We start from the raw sequence: 21,315 nt of genomic DNA on the forward strand, positions 1-21,315 counted from the left end.
AATTTTAAAAATTTCTACATAATAAGTAAAGAATTTGCGGCACATTAACATATTAATCCTTCAAAAAAAATTAAAAAAAAAAAACACATAGCAAGTAATGAACTTGTCACATGTCACCATTCTATCCTTTAGGGATAGTTTTAATCTACAGGTTATAGATTTGAATTAACCAGGTACGCAGGAAAGACCTGTGGAATTTCAACGGAATTACTTCCATTCCATTTTTGCGATTTCAACATTTTTATATGCTTAGGAGCCTTCAACAAGTATGTCAAAATGTACCCCCAACATGGTGGCCATATTTTTAGCAAAACTCATTTACAGTAAAAGATAAAACAAATAGAGACGTCGACAAAATTCTAACTATTTGAACTAGTGAATCATTGTTGTTATATGCAGAAAAGGGGATTTTCAATGTACTTCTCAGTTCTCAAAAGAAATGCATGGAATTAGAATTTCAGTATTCATGAAAAACATGAAGAACTCTGTACAAGAAACCAGAGCGAGCTCGATGGTAGTGAACTAACGAGGCTAGCAAAGTTTCTGAAAGTCTACAAGGATATGCCTGTGAAAAGCCTGTTTCCAGGTTGAGCTCCTTTCTCTGTAATTGGGAATTGGGATATTACCCAGGTGGCTATAGAAGAGAATGAAAATACTCAAAACTAATCTTGTAGATTGATTCCTTAGAGCACTCATCATCTTAGCCAGTAATAAGAGTAAAAAACTTGGAGCACCATATTCAAGACTTCAGAGAATATGCCATGAGGTTTCATTTTGTTATCACCTGTCTTCCGCAAAGAATTTTTTTTTTTTGTAAAGAAGCTAAAGACCATAATTCCTATCAACTTCAAAAGTTTCTCCCCTTTTCCGTTAGCTACTAGTATGCCCATCCTTTACAATATCTAGCCTCCCTTTGTCCTTGAGGATTTCACTCAATGGTTTTGGGCTCTGGAAGTCTGCTGAAGTAGTTCTGATTGAATGCCTCATTTTCCCACCGTTTTCTTCAGTTCTCCTCTTCTCTTCTTTAATCTGGGCAAGGGTCTTGGGGCCTGTAAAAGCAGTAGATGCATCTGTGGATTTCCTCTCCCTAGAAATCAGGTTTCTAGAAACTTCAGATGACACAGACTTCCGTCTAGGCAGCCTTTTTTCCCTATAAAGCCTCCTGTTGGAGCGATTAGGCCCCAAGTGCTTGAGCCAGCCATGCCGGTTGGTACCAGTATGAAAACAACCTTGGTCTCCCATTGATTCAATAGAGTGCTTCCCCACTTTTGATGCCAATCTTCCCCTTAATTTCCGACCCATACTACACCTTTGAGGCCTTTCCAAACTTCGACCTATCAGATGAGAATATTCAGACCTTCTTGACAAACAATTTAGGGGATTGCTCTCAATTACCCTGCGCTTCCTCAAATAGTCTCTAAGATCCACACCAATCTGTTCATCAGTCGACAGTTCAACAGGCAAGAGTCTTCTTCTCTTCTGGAAAAATATGGAACCCAACCTTCTATCTCTGCGGTGGGCAGGAGGATTCCTCACATTATCAAAAATATCCTCATTGTCTGAATCCTCATAAGCATTATAGACATCTCGATAATTTGGGAATTCCACATTGGGGTACCCAGTCTCATGCTGAACTGAATCTTCATAATCATAACTCAAGAAGTTCTCTCTCTGCTCCACATCAGGGGCCAGTAGATATTCTGAATCATTCTCATAATCCAAATCCTTAGATTTGTTATCCACAAGAACATCAAAACCTGGGGAGGACTCCCACCTATCCTCCGGCTCAACATGGTCATCCATTTGCTCCTCTGAACTTTCATCTGCACACAATGGGGATCTGCTTTGAGTAATGCCTTCTTTTAGAAGCAGGGAATGTGACTTGACAAAAGCTGCTTCTCCAAATTCATAAACAGACGTTTTTGGAGAGACACTCATCTGAATCATAGTTTTGGGGGCTGATTGTTGGAGATCCTCTTTAAGCTGCGCACCGATGTCCTTGCTAGAATTTGGGACAGATTTAGATGGATTGGGATTTGTTTCTGTTGCAGCTGCTACAGCATCATTTTCTATGGATTTCTTATGGTTCAAGGGAAGAACATCAGTCTGCAAAGATTTTCCAGTAATGGCACTGTCATCAAGACCATGCAGAAAAGAGCATCTGCCACCTTTATTGCAGAAACCATTGAAGTAAAAGTAACAAGGCAAATTGGTCTTGTTCACTGGTGCAGAACATTGGTATGACAATGCAGCAGATTCAGATGACACATGAGCATGCCCATCCAATGGCTGTGAAAGCAGAAGAATTTAGTTCATATGACTTCATCAAACAGCCAATCACTAATTAAAATAATTCAAGAATATCACTGATTTAAAAATGAGAAAAAATATAGTAATTACTGGGGAAAGAGGTTCATACAGTCAAAAGGCTAATGCATCAAATGGGAAATACTAAGATAGACCTTAGATATCAAGCACCAGTACCAGTTGTGAAGGTGTTTATGGCCTATCCTTTTAACAGATAATAGCTTCTAATGCTCCATGTTTAATGTTCCTAGATAGCCAAACATGATAAGAATCTAAAGCAGATAGCGGATGTATTAAAAAACTACGTCCCCATAGTTTTTGTAGATTCATGGCATGTCTAAAGGAAATACCTAAGTTTTTTAGGATTTTTTTTCTTAAAATGAATTAATGATCAAAACACTGTAAATGTACCAGTGAGTTTTGGGGTGAAGTTAGAGGAGACTGCAGTACATATATATGTTATCAAGTAATTGATCCAAATATACAATTCTATTATGGCACATTTTGAGTTGAGTCCAAGCAAAATTGTGTTCTAAAGCTGCATCTCATGATAAATTCATTCGTCAAATTTCCATAACAAGTAAAAATGAGATCCGTTCAAAATATATCAGTCCAACAAACAATCAATATGAACATATTAAAACAGAAAATGAGCTCACAGGATGCCGAAAACCACAGGTTGGATTAAGACAGTTCCCAGCCAACCAGTACCAGCAGTCCCTCGGGTTGAGCCTAGCAATCTCACTATGTCGATACTCGCAATCGATACCCTGATTAAAAAAGCCAAACAAGAAGATAATATAAAATAAATTAAGAATGGGATCGTTCTAAAACAACAGAAAACACCAACCCATAAACCCAAACGGATTGAACAGCCAAAGCATAAAAAGAGAAGAAATAAACCCTAAAATCTCCAGATCCTTGAGATGCAGGAGCAGAAATACATCACATTCCAAAGAAAAAGAACAGAAATGGAAATTGGAAAGTGTTAAAAGAAAGAAAAAAAAAAAGCTCACATTCAAAGAAGAAAAAAATATAAAATAAAAAGAAAGAGGGAAAGAGAGAGTGATTTTGGGTTAGGGTTGAAAAGAGAAACCTTCTTGCAAGTGAGAGGAGAGGCTAAGAAATAAACGCAATCGGTGTTACGTTTCAGCAATTCTTCCTCCATTTTATTTATTTATTTATGCTTTTTGGATGAAGTGCAAATGTGCCAACCAAAACTCTCTCTGCATATAGTTGAAAACAAAGTGAAAGGGGGAGTGCTTGGCTTTACAATTTTTACATGGCGAAAAACTGGAAAAAGAAAGAGCCAGCCAGTGTTAACGGGACGGGACAGTCTCAGAAACTGAGAAAGAGAGGGTGGCTTTGTTAATTGTTTAGGCTCTACCTGCAATTTCAAGGTAATTTTTTTTTCTTTTTTTGAGCGGATGGTACACGTGGTTTTTCATTAGCCGTTGAAGAAATTATATTAATCGAATTGATACAGTATAAATTTCCAGTTCGTAATAACATATTGAAATGATATTTTTAGACGAGTACTATATTTGCCTTTTTATTTTCTGATTTTTAACTTATCATTGATTTCATTAATATGTTCATCCGAACTTATGAACGAAAATAAATCTAAATTTTTAATTTTTAATCCAAAATTAATTATAATTTAAGATCAAATCCCTAGTTAACCTTTTTTAAGAAGACGAATACTTCAACCTTCAATTCAACAGGTTAAGTTACTATGGTTTAATGTGTTCTATTGTTCTGTCTCTTGCCAAAAAAATTTAAGATGTTGATATTTCATGGGAATTCAAATTAGATCATCATCAAGTTTAAAATACAAAAGGAAATATCAGTGTCACTTTTGGTATAAACTTTTTTTTTTCTTTTACCATTGCTTACTGTATCCAAATTATTTGTGCCATCACTCCTTCGAATGCCAGTAAAGCTACAACCTAGCAAACAAGGACACAGTCAAGAAAAAGCATTTAGATTTTAGATTTAAGATTGGGAAAAATATATTATTTCTTTGATAAGTTGATATATAATTAAAATTGAAATTTGAAGATTATAGATTTGAAGAAATTTATGCACATAATGTCTTTTTAGTAGGATAAATAATAAGATAGAGAAATTTAAAGGTAAACTAAGAATTTTAAAAAATTAGATTGAAAAAAAATGTTATAATATTAAGTAAAAATATTTTAGATTTTTTGTATATATAATGTGTTTTAAATTTTTAGGTGAAGGCAGCTGAATGTTTGATATATGGTAACCAAATGTCCTAAATTTATAATGTTAAGATGATATGTTATAATATTAAGTAAAAATATTTTAGATTATATATATATATATATATGATGTATTTTAAATTTTCGGGTGAAGGCAATGAAATGTTTGGTAAATAGCAGTCAAATGTCTTAACTACACATCATTTTCCAAGAGAATAAAGATATCCAAGTATCTTATGGGTATAATTCAAAAAAAAAAAAAGAGTATCTTATTGGGTAAAATGAGACTCGTGACTCGTCGAAGGATTCCTCCTCTGATGGACGAAAGCGGTGCAGCATGCTAAAAATGCTCAACCGTGCTGCGTTATGGCCCCATTGGGCCAAAGTCATCAATGCAATCTTCACGCAGGATAAAAACACCTGCAAGCTTTACTGGTAGTATGGTAGTAAACATCTTTCAAGATGCTGATGATATAAGAGAAACTTGAATTCATTTATTTATTTGTTGATATTCATTTTGCATATACTCATTCGATAACGCAGACGAAAAAGGATTGGGGGTTTGAGATTTTGCTTAAAATGACCAACACCGCATTTATATTATATTATATATATATTTATATATATATATATATATATATATATAAAATAGGTATATATTTCAGATTGAAAATGACCCGGGGTGACAACACACTTGAGGCCATATTCTTCTGAGGCGTTTTGTCTGTCATTTGGCAATGACCCACAAAACCCATCAAAACAAACAGCTGCCCAAATTGGCACCATCTGATTCAGACATTATACCTAGCCACAACTGATTGCTGGGGCTTTGTAAAGCTCTTTGCGTCATGATTTCATTCAGTACAAGCTTTGACAATGTTACTATTTTACATAGTATTTTCACAAAAAAATTATTTGATACCCTGGGCTCTAAATTCTGCCCAATTAGTGTTCTTTTTAGGTAACATTTATTACACAAAATTTCTGTTCAAACCACATGAAAGCCATCTCTTCAAATCCCCGAATGCCTCCACATTTCAAAATTTGTAAACCATTTGCTCAGTGTATCCAAGTTGCTTGAGTATGCCAGTTAGCTGCATGTCAAGCAAGGGTAATAATGATAAGTTATGATAAAATTGGGGTAATAATTAAGAAAGAAGAAGAAAAAACAAAATGTCTTTAATACCTCTCCTTGTGAATAGTCTTTAGCCTTGCCACCAGATATGTGTTCCATCATCGCAGGTGGACCGCATACCTGATCAAACAGGGTAAAAATATGGAAAGTAAGTAGGCAAGGTATATGTCCTGTTTATTGCATATTCCCACAATCTTGTTGCTGCATATAATCCAGATAATCTGATATGACAGGAGAGTTAAAAAATAGCTAGTAGGTCGATCAATATTGATCAAGTGGATTGTTTGAGTGGGTACTTGGAACTTGCAAAATTAAGTCGTACGATTATGGCCATTTTCCAAAGCCATAACCTGGTCCTCAACAAGAAGGTATCAGAATGTCCTGCACAAGTCTAAAACTCTAAAATTCAAGCAACAGTGACTATCTGAATAGAGGTTCACTGAAGAGAATTGCAATAATGCACCAAAAGATCAAGCACATGCATGCCCATGAAAAAAGCCTATTTACAGGCAGCTTCTTGAGCCACTTAAATGGCATCCCTCAGGTAGGTCTTAGTCTCACGATACCTCCGGTTTAAGGAAGCAACAATGGAGACAATAAAAGTTTGAGTGCATGTTTACAAGCATTTAGTCTTTTGTCCTTACAAATGAAGTCTGAAAAAACAGGCCTCTGCTTGTTGAAAATGATATAAGTTCTTCACCAAGACTGAGCAAGAAATGGCAAATAATGGGAACAAAAATGTATTTACTATTTCCTGAAGTTGAAGTAGTGTTAGAGAAAAAGTTGCCCTCCACTTTAGATAATACTTACCCCATACCTTGGCAAACAAAATAAAAGAAAAATGGTTGAGAAATAAGAAAGTGACTTACAAGGATAAGAGTATCTTCACCAGGACCAGGTAAGCCTTTTGTGATCATATCCTTTGAAATGTAACCAGCACCCCCCTTCCAATTTTTTGATGGATTGTCTACAGTGTAGAATACCTGGGGAAAAATGAAGAAACAAAAGGAAAGAAGCTAATTCTATTTGAACAAAATGTCTGTACAGCAACTATTTCATCGTGAAAGAATTGGTACCTTAAGATTTGGGTGGCTAGCAGCAAGTAGATCAAGCTTCTGCTTAAGCAATATATCATCTGGGGAGACATTGGCATAAAGCAGTGACACCTGTTGGAATTAAGTCCAAACCATGCACATATTTGATCTAAAATAAGCACTAAACAAATGACATTTAACAATAGGCATAAAATTATGGTCGCAAATTTAGTAATCAGATAAGTGTACCTACCTGAGTGTTATCATCAGGATTTTTCAGTATAGCATCGATCACCTGAAGCATTGGAGTTATGCCAGTCCCACCTGCAATCTGGAACAACAGCACATAATTGAGTGCAAATGGAGATCAGACTTTTCCGATAATCTTGGTAAACCTAATACAGCTACGATAATTACTATCCTGATTACTTAGCAGATGATTTGATTAAACATGCAGAAAGCATGTGTGTAGAAGTGATAATCGTAAAGAACAGAAAATATAGCATTCGATGAATTTTTGGCATTAATTATAGAGAACACAAAATATACCATTAGCTATATATTTGGCATCTGATTAAAAACAGAAGTATTAGACCCCAGCCAGTTACTCATATTAAACGAGTAAAAGTTTTGAAACCTTGGTATAAAAAGCATGCATGAAAAATTAAATCTTTATATTGAGAAAAATATTAACAAGAAACCAAAAAAACAGCTCTAACCATGCCAATGTGTTTCTTCATATTGGGTGAGTATCTGAGCTTTTCAATGGGCCTGCATGAGATATATACATTCAGTTTAAAGGCAGCTTGTTGTGAGATCTCTATGAAAACCACCATATGTGAATACCTACCCTTTCACTTCAACTACATCACCTGGTTTTAAGCTAGCAAAATGCTGACTCATTTTTCCTTCTGGATACACCTGCAATGTTTATTTTTAAGTAGTGAATGAAGAAATTCTAAGGCATGGCATTGAAAATATGAGGCAACAACATCTCCAGAACTCTGAGAAAAAAGGAGGACAACAAGTTGAAGGCATTTATTGCTTCATACCTTTATTAACAAGTCAAAGTATCCCTTAGCATTGGGGTCTGATATAGGAGTATACCTGATGATTGAAGTTATTCCGATATGAATATATGAGCAACCAATATCTGTTAATTGCAGAACAAGGGTTGAAATATGATTCAACTTAATCTTTTGATTTCTGCCAATGAATTTGGTGAAGAAATAGGTATAGTAACTTTAGTTTCGTTGAGAAGAAGCATAAGAAAAATTAATTTTAAATCATGTCAGACTTGCACTTCACCAATGCTTCTCCACTAATCTGATTTAAAAGTTTTCAGCTATTTCCTTGGGTAATTAAAAAGGATTATTTTACTCAAACTCCAGAGAAGTTATAACATCCATCATATGAGTATTTAAAAAAAAGCAATCTCAGAGGAATTTCAATTAAGGAAAATAGATGCATATAATCCTTATATTTTGGGGTATTTACCTCTTTCTTATTTTGTAACCTTCTATTAATAGAAAATTATACAACATTACAGATTAGAAACCTTCATCTCTTTCAATCTTCATGAAGCAAGTCATAATCAAGACCTTATCTTAGAGGTATGGATAAAGCAAAGCATCAGAATTTATATACTCACACGCAGATGGCATTTATCACAATAAAAAAAGAAGGAAATGGAAATACATGAGACATCCAGTTTAAACCATGGAATACAAGTGAAATAACCTAAAAAATTTAAATCACTAACAAATCACCAATTTAGAATAATGGCCATGAAAAGGGAAGTCTAAATCAAACCATTTATGAGTTCAATATGTAGGCTTACGGTCTTATGACATATTTTGTTTTTCCTTCAGCATCTTCTCCTAATGGAGCCCTGTAGTAACAAGAATGCATCAAAATAGTGAATGTAGATGCAGAGTACTTCTAAATCTCATCTAATATGTCCTCTTAAATGCAAAATCCAAAATCTTTCACAAAAAAACCTTCTAATAAGCACCTCTAACTATAACAAGAGAACACACCTTGTAAGGATGCATGAAGCAACATCTAAACCCAACTTAGCAGTGGGATCAAATGAAAACCTGCCATTTTGAGAAGAAAGTTAATAACCAAGGCACTCGTTCTAGGACAACTTGAGGAGGAATTTAACAATGGAAAAGCTTTGGTTGAGATGTTGAATTTAAATTTGAATGAACAAGTTATGTTTTGGAATTATTGTAGTTTTCTGGTTCTCAATGAGTAAGAATTGATTTATTTTTCCCACGTTTTTTTTCCTATTTGATAGTCCAGAATTCAAGAAACAGTAGTTTTCTCAATGAAGCACAAAATCAAAGAGAGATCAAAAAGATATTTAAGTGCAAAACCAAAGTGTAAAAAGTAAATGATATTTATTTACTTTATCCCATAAGCCTCAAACTTTTGTTCATCAAAAAGCTTCATGCAAATGAGCATGTTACTAATATAGATTAAACCAATACAACATATGACAATGATTGATTGAAAGATATATACCTGAACAAGTGAGTGTTGTGACTAACCCTTGCAGTATCTTGCAACTTAAATTCAAGCCACTTATCAGACTTCAAAGCTGAAAATGTATAAAAACATCTCCTGAGCTAGTACAATATAAGAAGGATCAAAAGAAACTAAAGCAGATACTTTATGGCTTATTCAACCACTTGCAATTTTATTATCGACTAATATTCTCCCTGGGAGGGAAAAGGGGATGGCAAATTTCACAGTTCAACTAAATTTCACAAATTTTTTTTTGGCCAATTCAGTCATCTAATAATAAGGAAGTCTAGTAAATTTATACTCACCAAATTTTGGACCTGTTTCTTCATTGATTTGATCTAGATGAACCTGTATTCAGAAAGAATAACAATATAGTTACTCAATTTAGAATGTACACTGAAAAGTGATAACACAACAATGATAAAAGAGCTCCCATATGTAGGCCACGTAGAAATAGATAAGCTTTCAAAAATTGAATTTCATCAGGAAAAACAAATCACCTAGACAACAATTGAACCACCCATGACCAGGTTTAACCATTCCTAATTTAAATTCAAAGCTCATAATAAGTATCAACACCTAACATTCATTTCAATATCAAAGCCTCCATATAGAACAATTCATACCAAAAAAAAAAAAAAAAAGGAAAACAAATCACAACAAAGTCCTTCCTAAACATGTCACCAATTAAAAAACACATACAAAATGCAGATATAAGAAAACTCACACACATACAAAATGCAAATATAAGAAAACCCATTACAGTAATGACAATCCCTTCAACTTCCACGCATCCCACATTGCAACAAAGATCAAAAGAAACAAAACCCAGATTGGAATTTCTAGAAAACTAACCAAATTTGACTCGGAGAATAAGTAGCAAGTGGAGATTCCACCGGCAACGGCTGCGATTGCTGAGAAGCGAAATCCAGCAAAACCCGACTTGGGTTGCCCTCCAAATGCATTGTTGAAGGAAGCTGGAGCGGCTTTGGCGAGTCTCCTAAAAAACGTAGTAGCCATTTTTTTTTTTTTTGCTTTTTTTTTTCAACAGCGATTCTCCTATATATAGATTGTACAGTGCTTCGACAGATTTCCAGTTTCCAGGGAGGAAAGGAGGAATGATCTGGTGCTTGCCGGAATTGGATTTAAGGTATTCACGAATTAGCTGGTGCAGTGCCACGTTTATTCAACGTTTGGGCTTTGAAACTTGTTTTACAAAGCCCAAGCCTAAGAGTTTGCTCCATTTCGATACCAATAAAAACCAGTTATAAAACAAAAGAAAACGAAAAAATTTAATATGCTCGAACCAAATATATATATATATATATATATATATATATATATATATAATGGACATGTAAAATTAAATCTCTGAAAAAACAAAAATTTTTTAATTAGGCTTAATCATCATAGAAGCTTTCAAGGAGATATCAAGATGATTCAACAAGAACCTGGCATCAACAGTTTGTCCTTTCTATCAAAGATTTCAGGCGCCTTATACTATCATCTTTTCAGCCTTTGGTGGATGAATTTTTGTAACTTAATCTTATATATTTTTATTGGGGAGATTTTGATTAGAATGAATATTTCAGAACCTTTCAGTGATTGTTACATCGTTTTCAATCAACCATTGTACGCTTGAGATAGCAAGTGTTTTATTGTTATAAAATCTGGATGTCAATTTACTTGTATAGATTAGCTTGATAAAAAGGGTGTTAACATCAGATAAGGTGCATGTTCTAAGCTTGACTTCCCAAGTTTGGCCATGCTTTTCAAGCAAAAGAAAAAAATGATTTCTTCAGTTTGTTCCAAATTCTGGGAAACAAAATTGCTTACAAAGTAATGGTACAGGAAAATATTGATGACTGGATCTTGTCTTGTGAAAGCATAATTTTCATCTCCAAAGAAATTTTACCTCTGAAAAGACAGTGCCTGCTGGTAATATCCATCGCTCTGTGCTGGGCATCTTTTGGATTTGAATTACATCTTTGATGAGAATGCTTACAATTATTAAGGAGAAACTTGTGCAAACTTTTATGTCAAAGTAATTGGAACATCGATATTACCTGCCATAAAAAAGGAATATCACAAAATTCAGCAGATACATGATGACACATAAGACTGTAAGATTATAGGCCAAATGAGAATGTAATGATTAATGAGCCATCGTTTTAATGGAAGAAAAACATTATCAATTGGAAGCATTTAAGTGAACCAAGTCAATAAACAGAGGCAATGATTACTAAGATGGGCTTAGTTTATCTTAGCTCAAAGGATTTTCACGAATGGTTAGCTTTTGTCCAAAAAAATTGAACATGTTTATTCTATTAACATCTCATCTAAATGGAAAAACGTGGGTTTTGGTTAAAATTTTATGTAACATATCATCCAAATAATGATTTTGATTTAAATACCGGAAACAGAAAGCATGTGAATTGGTTTATCATCTGGGGTTGGATTTATTGGCATTTGGGCGTTTTAGTAAAATGGTAAGTAGTTACAGCTGAAATGATTTTGGTCTTGATAGGAATTTGGAGTTTTATGAATGAAATTAAACAAGAATTATAATAAAATTAAATCTAATGTATGGTGGCTGGGATGGAACATGTATAGAATCATTATTTTTGAGTTCTTTTTTTTTTTCTTATATAAATGTGCTAAAGGGAAGAAACTGCTTTATGGTGTAATAAAGATAGTTCGAGAATGACATTTGAACTTGTGTCTATTCTGAAATGATATGCTGGAACTTGTGTGTGCGTGTCACTGTTCTACAGAATCATATGTCTCTCAGCTTGTCCAAGAAAGAATGCGTTGTCAATCCACTTGCGCAAACTGAAGACAAAAACTCTTCGTCATGCGCCATTCTTTTGTTGTTCATTGATCAATTGACCAAGTTGTCATGTCCGTATGTTCATTGAAGTAATTGATGTGTAACTCATACCGCAAAACCCATCACAATAAAACCCTTTAAAAAGGCAAAAAAAAAGTTCCCTCAAGTCGAAAAATGAATCCAGTTAGAATTGTTGTTTCATCTCGCGGTAAATTGACTGAAGGGGAACTACCAAGCAACTGCATTCATTTCCCCAATATGCTTTACAACAGTATTTTTCTGAGTACCACAGTTGAGAAATTTCCTCTGACAGCTGACCCTACCAATTTGCTGCCATCATTGTCATATTTGTCCGAAACGGATAAAAAATAATTTAGGCCAAAGGTCATAGATGTCTGTTTTTATTTGGATTTCTTGAATTATTAATTTTATCTATGCTTTGAACGGTGGACAATGATGCAATGGCATAAGGTAAGAGGGTGACAATTATGATGATTCCTTTCCATCTTTATATGATTGTTTTTTTTTTCAGTGTAATTATATGATTGTTCATTCATTGTCATAGATGCAGATATAAAAGCCCCTGCAGAATTAAGGATCATTGTCCCCATGTGCCTTCTGCCTTTCACAGACATTTAATAAAAATCTTATTGTTGATTATGGCATCCCCTTCGCTGTCAAAAAGGTAAAGAAATTTCCTTTTAACATATGTCGGTTTGGTTTTGTAGTTGCACTACGATTCAGTGCCTCAACAGTGATTTTGTCCATCAGGGTTTCTAGCTTGGAATCTGCAGATTAGAGAGTCTTCCCAAGATTCTTAATCGAAGGTGCACTCTGAAAGGCAAGAAAATTCTATATTTTTTGAGGTCAGATTTTGGACTTGGAGCAGTAGACACAAGGATTTTGTTGCTGAGATACAGCACTTTCCTTGGAGATTCTGAGTACTTTTAAAAGAGGTTTGTATGAAGGAGATTGTGATTAATAGAGAACTGAATTAAAAACAGTGATTTTCCCTGGTTTGAACAGTTTTTCCTTCTAAAAGCTTTAGCATTAGGGATGTTTGATGGAGGCATGACTACGTCTTTCTATACTGTAAACTACCCGCCAGTTCTAGTTAATTTGAGTAAAAACAGAACCCAGCTTAGAACAAGATCCAATCCATCTTTTTTGGTACAAACGTCTTCAGCTCTTCTACAAACCAATGAGAGTGGAAATCTACCTGAATCTAAAAAGATTTCAGGTTCCTGTTCCGCGCTATTTAAATGCCAGGTTCAGAATTCCCTGCTTAGACAAGCAAATAGTGTAGGTATTATTGGAGGGGTTTCTGTTTTGTCCACTCTTATTTTCCTGGAGAAACTTGTGTGGTGGAGCTCGAGAAATGGAGAAGAATGTGTTCCTTTTGTTGTCTGCAGTGATCCAGCCTTAGACGGGTGCCTTATCTCTCAAGCTTCAATTCATTGGTCTTCTGGTGAAATTGCTCGAAAGGAAGTAAATCATGAACCTATTATCGAGAATCTGAGGCACAAAAGAGTATTTCTTGAGCAATCTGGAGTTTGCTGCATAGTTATGCCATGCCATATCTCAAACGCATGGCATGACGAGATATCTGAGGGCTGCTCACTGCCATTTTTTCATGTTGGTGAATGTGTTGCCAGGGAGCTCAAGGAAGCGAAATTGAAGCCACTGGATGCTGGGAGTAATGTGCGGATTGGGGTGCTTGCCACCCGTGAAACTATAGCTGCTGGTTTTTATCAGGAAAAACTACGGAAGCAGGTATCTTAATTCCTAACCCATTCCCTTATGTTTATACTACTTCTGTTTCATCACAAAAATTTAGCTTTTGAGCTTTACTATTGCACCTTCACTGGACTATCTGATTCTGGATCATATTTTTGTGATAGTATGGCCTCACAACCAAATATATCTGGGTTCCTTGTCTGAAAAAATTAAAATTTCAAGTTGATATGCTTTGTATGATAAAAGAGAGCTAGATTGGAGTCTCAAAAACTTGCATCAGAAGGAGCAGATAAGTTTTTCATGTGCACCAAATTCGACATATGAATTCTGTTGAGGAGAAATGACTTATTTAATCTCAGTTACTTTGGTCCAACATTTGGCAGAGACAATTTCAATTCTATATGTGTGTTCTGTCTTATTTCTTTCGGTTGGAAGTTTGGCAGATTATTGCTCTCATAGGGTGTTGGGGTTGTGGATCTATTCTCTATAAATTGGCTTGGGTATGATTTCAAAACCACATTTGCCTATTTCGTAGGTGTTTTTGGCCATAACGTTAAAGACCTTAACAGGAACATGTTTTTGGTGCTGTAGCAGCTGCAGATGATCTCTTAGAGCATTAGAGTGACTGTTTAGATTTTTCAGATTCAGACATATTAAGATTTATTTACAATTGTTTGAAAAGTTATCTAAGAAAGTTTAAACAAAGCTTTACTTGAAAATCCAACTATACTATCCTCAGCTGAAAGATGATGAGGGCTCCAGTCACCTAAAACCTCTTCCTCGATTTGATTTGGTTGGAAAACCTCACATAACACAACTAATAGAAGACAGAAGGCATGAAAACAGCATTCTGTCTTCTTTCTCGTTGGCCTTTTCTATCAAGATACTCAAAAGTATCTATTTATAGATCTTAGAATACTTAAAGGACGATGGTAGAGCTTCTCAAGCATCAAATCTTTCTTTTGAATTTGTTTTTATCTTTCTGCCGTCTTTTCCCATATTTCTATATTGTTATTATACGTATCACTCAAAAAATACCACTTGGAAGAATTTTCACTATGTTCATCCTGAAGTATACTTCGTTTCTCGTAATGTCAATTTGCAGGGCTTTGAGGTTGTTTTGCCAGACAAGGCAACCATGGAACACATTCTAATTCCTGCAATTGAATCATTGAAAAAAAGGGACATGGAAGGGGCTCAGAATCTCTTAAGAATAGCAATCCAGGTGCTTTTGATCAGGGCTGTGAATGTTGTAATCCTAGCTTCTGATGAACTGCAAACTCTTTTACCTCGAGAGGATCCTCCTATGAAAAAATGCATCGACCCTATGGATGCTTTGGCCAGGTCAACTATAAAATGGGCTAAATCTGCAAAGGTGTATAAGAAAACATGAACAATTAAGACTACTTGGGAGCACACTGCCAAAACGTGTGAAAGAAAACTCTTGCTCGTGTGATAGAAACTCTTGCTGTATTATAGGAGTATCTTTCTATCAGAAGTGCAAGCGGTCTTGTTTATATTATCGTGTAAATGTCAATAAAGGGAGTATAACAGATGACTATCATTATACCAAAAATTAAAAGTAAGACCTGTTTTCCAGACACTAACTGCCCTGCTTCTAATTATAGAACTAACATTTGCATTGCTGCATAGTCAATGAAATTTATTAAACGAAGAGAATAATGCATACTGAGTTGTTTTAAATATGAAGATTAACAAAAAATGCCTATATCAAGTCCCAGTCAGGCATCTGACTTCTGACAGTTGACAAATCACCTTCACAGGATGTGTAATTAATCAGTAATAACCTGATAAAGCAAATGGGTAATTCCTGTGTACCTTGAATCATGCTTCTCAGTTTTGCCGGTTGAAATAACTCATGAATACTGTACAAGACAATCAATTGACGTTTGATTAGCCAAGGGTATAGAATAGTTATTTGAATGTGGCCTAAGTCATATAAGTATAACCATCAAGATAATTTGGGATTAGGAACTAGCCTTGAGAAAAACTCAGACGTCTCCTTTCTCAGTTCCCCATTTTATGGATGAAACCTGCTACTATGGTAGCAACTTTAGGAAGTCTTCTGGTAAATTGTAAGATTTGCCAAAAGCTGGCCTGCAGTCTCTAAAACTGAAAATAGAATCATTAGCTACACTCTTTAATGTCTTGCCACTTGTGCATGAGAAATAGCTTCAAATCTAAGCAAATAAACGATAAGCAAACATTACTGAAGTCACTTTTTCCGGTCACTCACAAGATACCTGTTTATAATGGTTAAAATCTGAGGAAACATGAATGAGATTTGAATACTAGAAAGTTTAAGAAAAATGAATCTATGTTGAGCAAATAACCTAAAAGTTGATTGCACAAACAAAATGGCAAACTTTACATAAATCAATATCCTGAAATAAAAGGGGGGAACTGCTCTCATTCATTTTAAAAGGTTATTTGTATTTTTCTAATATAAGATGGCAGGATAAACTCTTCATTAAAATGCAGACAAACGCATTGGAACAAGCACAAAGCATCTGCGGCATCCTTTAGAAGAGAATAAGGATGCTATAAATTTGAAATGGAACTGCTGGGCAGTTTCAATTGAGCTTCAACACCAGTTGGTGGACCTTGATTTGCCCAGGTAGAGATGAGGTGATGGGCAATTGCAAATGGCCCAGGAACAAACATTGGAGCAAGCTCCCCACTTTCGACATTAAAATCTGCTGACCAACTCTGTTCCTTCTCAACTCCCCTACACATCTGTTCTACTTTAGCCGCTGCTGTTCTCTGTGCCTTCTTGTATTCAGCAAATGTCAATGCTTTTCTCACATCTTCTCTGCTGTGCCATTGAGCGTCTAGACAAACAAAAAGTCTCGCCATTATAACAATTTAAAACCCAATCAAATAAGTACAAGTGCAAAATACTGAAAAACAATTTTGCCTTCCATGCTCAAGGCAGAGATTGTGGCTTATACGATAAGTATGTGCAAGTGTCACGGGTCGAGACTCAAGCTCCGAACCCGCGCGGCTCCGGGACCCGGGCATTCACCCTTCCGGCGTCCCAGATCAGCCTGACCGCCACGGTTCACACCCTTGTGAGGTATTGTCCGCTCTGGCCTCCCTGGCCTCACGGTTTTGTCCTACAAAAGGCGCCTCACAAGGCGGAGATGGTGTGAACCCTTTTATACCCCAGGGACCCTCCTATTATGTTCGATGTGGGATTCGGGACTCTTCTTTAGGTCCGTAACATTCTCCCGCACCCAACCTCGTGACGCCCTCGTCACGGAGGCTGGCCACCCTGCCTACCTCCCTCAAGGTGCTTGGCGTGGATCGAACGGTTTAGGGCTGGCTCTGATACCACTTGTCACGGGTCGAGACTCAAGCTCCGAACCCGCGCGGCTCCGGGACCCGGGCATTCACCCTTCCGGCGTCCCAAATCAGCCCGACTGCCACGGCTCACACCCTTGTGAGGTATTGTCTGCTCTGGCCCCCCTGGCCTCACGGTTTTGTCCTACAAAAGGCGCCTCACAAGGCGGAGATGGTGTGAACCCTTTTATACCCCAGGGACCCTCCTATTATGTTCGATGTGGGATTCAGGACTCTTTCTTAGGTCCGTAACACAAGCACCTGCACCTGCACCTGCACACATATGTGTGTATCATGCAATCCACTAACCATAAACTTTTTCTTCCTGAATTCATATTTCTATGATCCTATTGCAAAATGAATGGGACCTATTGCTTTTCAAGATTTTCTGCACCAGGTCATGCGACAGAGCAAACAGAGCAAAAGTGTTTCTTATAATCTGTCATCAAACCCATGTGACAATTGCATATTTTTGAAATCCATATCGTTCCAAATGAGTACTGAATTCCCCGCATCATAAAGTTGGTTCCTCTAGAATTTAATTTTTCAAACTGTGTTTCAATATGTCATATGTATTAACCATTAGGACACTTTTTGCTCAATAGAACCCCATTGAAAAACCATCAACAGCACTAATAAAAACACTATGCTTCACTACAGAGGCAATCAAGATTCAGGACGGTAAAAGTCTAAACAATTTGATCAGCATTTAACTAAAATGGAATGGAACATCATCAATCTCATATGTATGGATCAAGCAGGGTTTACACAGCACAGGTATGTTGACTACTTATTTTACCAGAGTGAAGAAAAAGGACAGAAGAAAACATCAGAAAAGGACTGAAAATTATGTTCTCCGTGGATTAAGCATGGCTTACACAGCACAAGTAACTTGACCACTTAGTTTTCCAAGAGTGAAGAAGAATAGCGGCAGAATTACGTAGCAAAAGAACTAAAAATTATGCACTCAAAGAATAAAGTGACCCAAAAAAGAAAATTGTAAATGACATTACATTTCTGCATGTTCAAGTACCTTCTAATTCTTCCTTATCCACATTTATTTCAAGAGATTTTGCATATGCAAAGAACCCGACCATCAACTGGCATGGCATGCTACTCGGACCAACTGAAAACAAATCAGATTAGTAATTTAAAAAGAAATAGGTATTAATATGCTTAAATAAACTGAGAGGATAATACATAAACATTGTGCAGACTACAGAAATGTTGTGAGAAACTAAAAATGACAAATAATACAAGGTTTTATAATTTATAAAAATAAAAGAAGCTACTGAATGAAAATACAAAATAGAGAATTTTCAATGACCATTTCAGACCGGATATTCTCTTTCTACTTTCCAAATGATGGACCAGGAAAAAACAAGGATATTGGAGTGCTAGAAAAATACTAAAAGGAAATAGAGAATCAAGACATATAGCAGTGGGCTGTTTAAAAAAAAAATGAAAAGCAAAGCTAATAGGGAATATTAACTAACCATTACAAGTACTAATATCTGGCTGGGCAAGTGGAATCTAAACTACCATCAGCATATAAATGGTTTGTTATTAAGTATTATTATATCTACTTTTACAGTTCAAAAACAAATCGGTTATAAGCCGCAGCACAATACAACAAAACATGATATGCCTCCAAACAATGTTGCAGAATGATACCTGGCCATGGCTGAGAACTATGATAAACAACTTCTCCAACTTCAATACCAGTCTCTTCATATGTTTCTCTCCTCACTGCTTCTTCTAGGCTTTCCCCTGGCTAAAGACAAAAGAAGATATCAAACAAGGAAATTGCGGAAATAAACACTTTTTTTACCAGGATATTGAGAAAAAAGGTGAGATTGTTTCCTTCATATTTAAGGTATTCTCTAATTATAGAAACAACAGCTAAAACTTGATAAAAATTTGACGTTGCCTAAGAAAGTTACCTCTATGAATCCAGCTAGACAACTCCACATTCGAGGTACAAATCTGGACTGTTTACTTAAAAGTGCACGATCATTTTCTCTATCAATGACCAACATAATGACAACCTATTGTCAATAAACATTAGTTAGAGAGAGAAATTAGACACCCTACAAACCCACTGGATTGAAATTTCAAAGCTCAAACATCAAGTGCAGCACAAAAGAGCAATGCTTTACTGGATCAACACGAGGGTAAATCCTCTTTTTGCATAACTCATTGGAGCATTGTTTCCTCCTCCCAGCTTCCTTGGGGACTGTTATCTCTCCACAATGTCCACAAAATCGTGATAGATTATGCCATTCAAGCAATGCCCGTGCCTGATCAAATGTAATAAACATGTAGCAATAAAACTCTTGATAAAGAAAAGATACAAAAAAGTGAGTAAAAGTAGTCAGAAGCTGCAAAACCTTATGTATCTAATCAAATGGGCAAATGCAAGAAAACAACAGTAAGTAGACAAAACTTAAAAATGCCAATTGGATAATATTTCAAAGGCATCATTCTTTTAAAACATCATGCATTTTTTTAACCAAGAATGAAGCTTCAAAGGCAAAAACAAAACTTAAAATTACAAAACAAGAACCAATTATGAATCCACAATCACCGCTTTTTCCCACTTACATGACCAGCAATAGCCAATTCACCCATAGCCAAAGAATCAGCCCAATCAGTAGCCACCATCAGTGTCCTAAGCTCCACAAAGCAAAAGTATCTGCTGCCCAATTCAGGAACCAACCCACCTTCCTCAGAAACATCAATAGCCCAATAAACAACATCATCCTCAACTCTTGAACCCAAATAAACCAAAGGCTGCTCAGTCAACTGGATCCCACATTTGGCAAACATAATCTTAAAATCAGGCAAACTGATCCACCCCAGATGCCAAGCGGGCACAACATCATCCCCGATAACAGAAGAAGAAGCCAAAGGCCTGCCCTTTCTGAAAGGCAAGACCTTGAAAAGAGGAGACCTTGGAGGAGGGTGGTTTTCTGGGTTTTGGAGGAGATGGGTTTTGAGGGACTCAAAAGCTGAAGAAGGGGAAAGTGGGTCATGGGGTTTAGGGGTTTTGGATCTTATAGGGTTGCCAGCAAATGCATGGGAATTAAGGTTAATCGACATGGTGGCTAGAGAAGACAAACTGGTTCTTTTTGTTAGAGTGGAGGTTTTAGAAGAAAGAGTAAATAAGAGAAGACGGGCTAAAGAGAGAGCACGGCTCCGTTGGTCCATTGGGCGGTTGATACGTTATGAAAGAGATAGGGGTAGGTCCGTACCAAGTGAACACTACAGCGCTTGAAGTGACGACACGTGTCATGTTGATAGCTTTTCATTTTCTTGTGGGTCCCTTGCTGATCACCAGCTATCGGACATGCGTAGCCGGCATTCATGAAATTCCATGTCACGGGGGAAAATCTCACGACTTTTTGCAAGTCGTGTTACTGATAATAGTTTCCTATGTTTATTTTCCTATTTACTAAGGATTTTTTAAAAAAGTGTGTGTTTGGGTCTAGCTCTAATCACGAGGTGTTTCTAAAAAGATAAAAGGGCTGAGAATGATACTTAAAGATAAAGTTAAAATGTGATTTTTATATTTTAATTTTCATATTTAAGTTTAAAAAAGTGAAGCAAAAAAAAATTAAGATTGAAAAAAAAAGTTAAATGAATTTGTGTTAATGGTATTTAAATTTTTATATTTTTAAGTTACAGAGAATTATTCAAGAATAATAACGATAGTATCAAGTTGATATAACATTAAGTATGTCAAATCAATTTAATTTATCATATCAATATAAATAATAAAAATATTTTTAATTATTTATTGAAGGCTTTTTAAAAGGAAAAAAGTCACTATATCATTTTGACTATTAAATGTCTCTAACATTCTACTTCTCTACCAAACAATCTAAGCATCAAATTATTGAATGTATAATCAACGCCTCCAGTGTCAAGTAGATTGGTAAAAAAAGATGACCTTTAAGTTTAATTTTTCGAAGTCGACATTATAAAAGGAAGACGATCTTAAGAGATGATTGCCTTGAGCTGTGGTTCGACTTTGTAGTTGTTTGTTCTAGAGTGGGCATCTTGCGTTAAGTGCCTAGCAGGCTTAAAGATTACCGAGGTGATAGTTGTTTAGAATTATTTGAGATTAGTGCTGAAGTTCGTCTGGTTGTC

The 21,315-nt window shown here is 35.8% G+C and overlaps 4 protein-coding genes across 8 annotated transcripts; 1 reads left to right on the forward strand and 3 right to left on the reverse strand.

The window, feature by feature from the left end:
* Positions 1-364: 364 nt before the first annotated feature.
* On the reverse strand, positions 365-3,730 carry LOC111286606 (zinc finger CCCH domain-containing protein 34-like). The gene is made up of 3 exons (XM_022876655.2): positions 3,404-3,730; positions 2,967-3,077; positions 365-2,289 (listed from the first exon to the last, which is right to left on the reverse strand). Exons 1-3 carry the CDS (start codon positions 3,473-3,475, stop codon positions 871-873), a joined length of 1,602 nt encoding a protein of 533 aa, XP_022732390.1. The 5' UTR covers positions 3,476-3,730; the 3' UTR covers positions 365-870.
* Positions 3,731-5,330: 1,600 nt separating this feature from the next.
* On the reverse strand, positions 5,331-10,385 carry LOC111285098 (NADH-cytochrome b5 reductase-like protein). The gene is made up of 13 exons (XM_022874342.2): positions 10,089-10,385; positions 9,539-9,581; positions 9,231-9,306; positions 8,741-8,800; positions 8,542-8,592; positions 7,754-7,808; positions 7,552-7,622; positions 7,421-7,472; positions 6,955-7,032; positions 6,744-6,833; positions 6,537-6,650; positions 5,719-5,787; positions 5,331-5,626 (listed from the first exon to the last, which is right to left on the reverse strand). The coding sequence occupies exons 1-13, from the start codon at positions 10,251-10,253 to the stop codon at positions 5,570-5,572; spliced, it is 981 nt and encodes a 326-aa protein (XP_022730077.2). The 5' UTR covers positions 10,254-10,385; the 3' UTR covers positions 5,331-5,569.
* Positions 10,386-12,475: 2,090 nt separating this feature from the next.
* Positions 12,476-15,386, forward strand: LOC111285434 (uncharacterized). 2 transcript variants are annotated; one of them, XM_022874889.2, is made up of 4 exons: positions 12,476-12,534; positions 12,629-12,748; positions 12,835-13,836; positions 14,906-15,386. In XM_022874889.2, exons 3-4 carry the CDS (start codon positions 13,120-13,122, stop codon positions 15,191-15,193), a joined length of 1,005 nt encoding a protein of 334 aa, XP_022730624.2. In that variant the 5' UTR covers positions 12,476-12,534; positions 12,629-12,748; positions 12,835-13,119; the 3' UTR covers positions 15,194-15,386. The 2 variants fall into 2 exon arrangements, with proteins under 2 accessions (XP_022730624.2, XP_022730625.2); XM_022874890.2 differs by having other exon boundaries at positions 12,503-12,534; positions 12,635-12,748.
* Positions 14,838-20,384, reverse strand: LOC111285433 (nudix hydrolase 19, chloroplastic-like). 4 transcript variants are annotated; one of them, XR_016343002.1, is made up of 8 exons: positions 19,768-20,382; positions 19,323-19,463; positions 19,107-19,211; positions 18,838-18,937; positions 18,197-18,289; positions 15,801-15,933; positions 15,640-15,686; positions 14,838-15,167 (listed from the first exon to the last, which is right to left on the reverse strand). XR_016343002.1 is itself a non-coding variant. In XM_089762585.1 (6 exons), exons 1-6 carry the CDS (start codon positions 20,371-20,373, stop codon positions 17,351-17,353), a joined length of 1,131 nt encoding a protein of 376 aa, XP_089618711.1. In that variant the 5' UTR covers positions 20,374-20,384; the 3' UTR covers positions 16,121-17,350. The 4 variants fall into 4 exon arrangements, 3 of the variants coding, with proteins under 3 accessions (XP_089618711.1, XP_022730621.2, XP_089618712.1); XM_089762585.1 differs by lacking the exons at positions 14,838-15,167; positions 15,640-15,686; positions 15,801-15,933 and adding an exon at positions 16,121-17,436 and having other exon boundaries at positions 19,768-20,384; XM_022874886.2 differs by lacking the exons at positions 14,838-15,167; positions 15,640-15,686; positions 15,801-15,933 and adding an exon at positions 16,121-16,652 and having other exon boundaries at positions 19,768-20,377.
* Positions 20,385-21,315: the final 931 nt, after the last annotated feature.

The sequence above is a fragment of the Durio zibethinus genome, chromosome 6 (genome assembly GCF_047325235.1).
Source record: "Durio zibethinus cultivar Kanyao isolate XHJ-2024 chromosome 6, ASM4732523v1, whole genome shotgun sequence".
Taxonomy (NCBI): domain Eukaryota; kingdom Viridiplantae; phylum Streptophyta; class Magnoliopsida; order Malvales; family Malvaceae; genus Durio; species Durio zibethinus.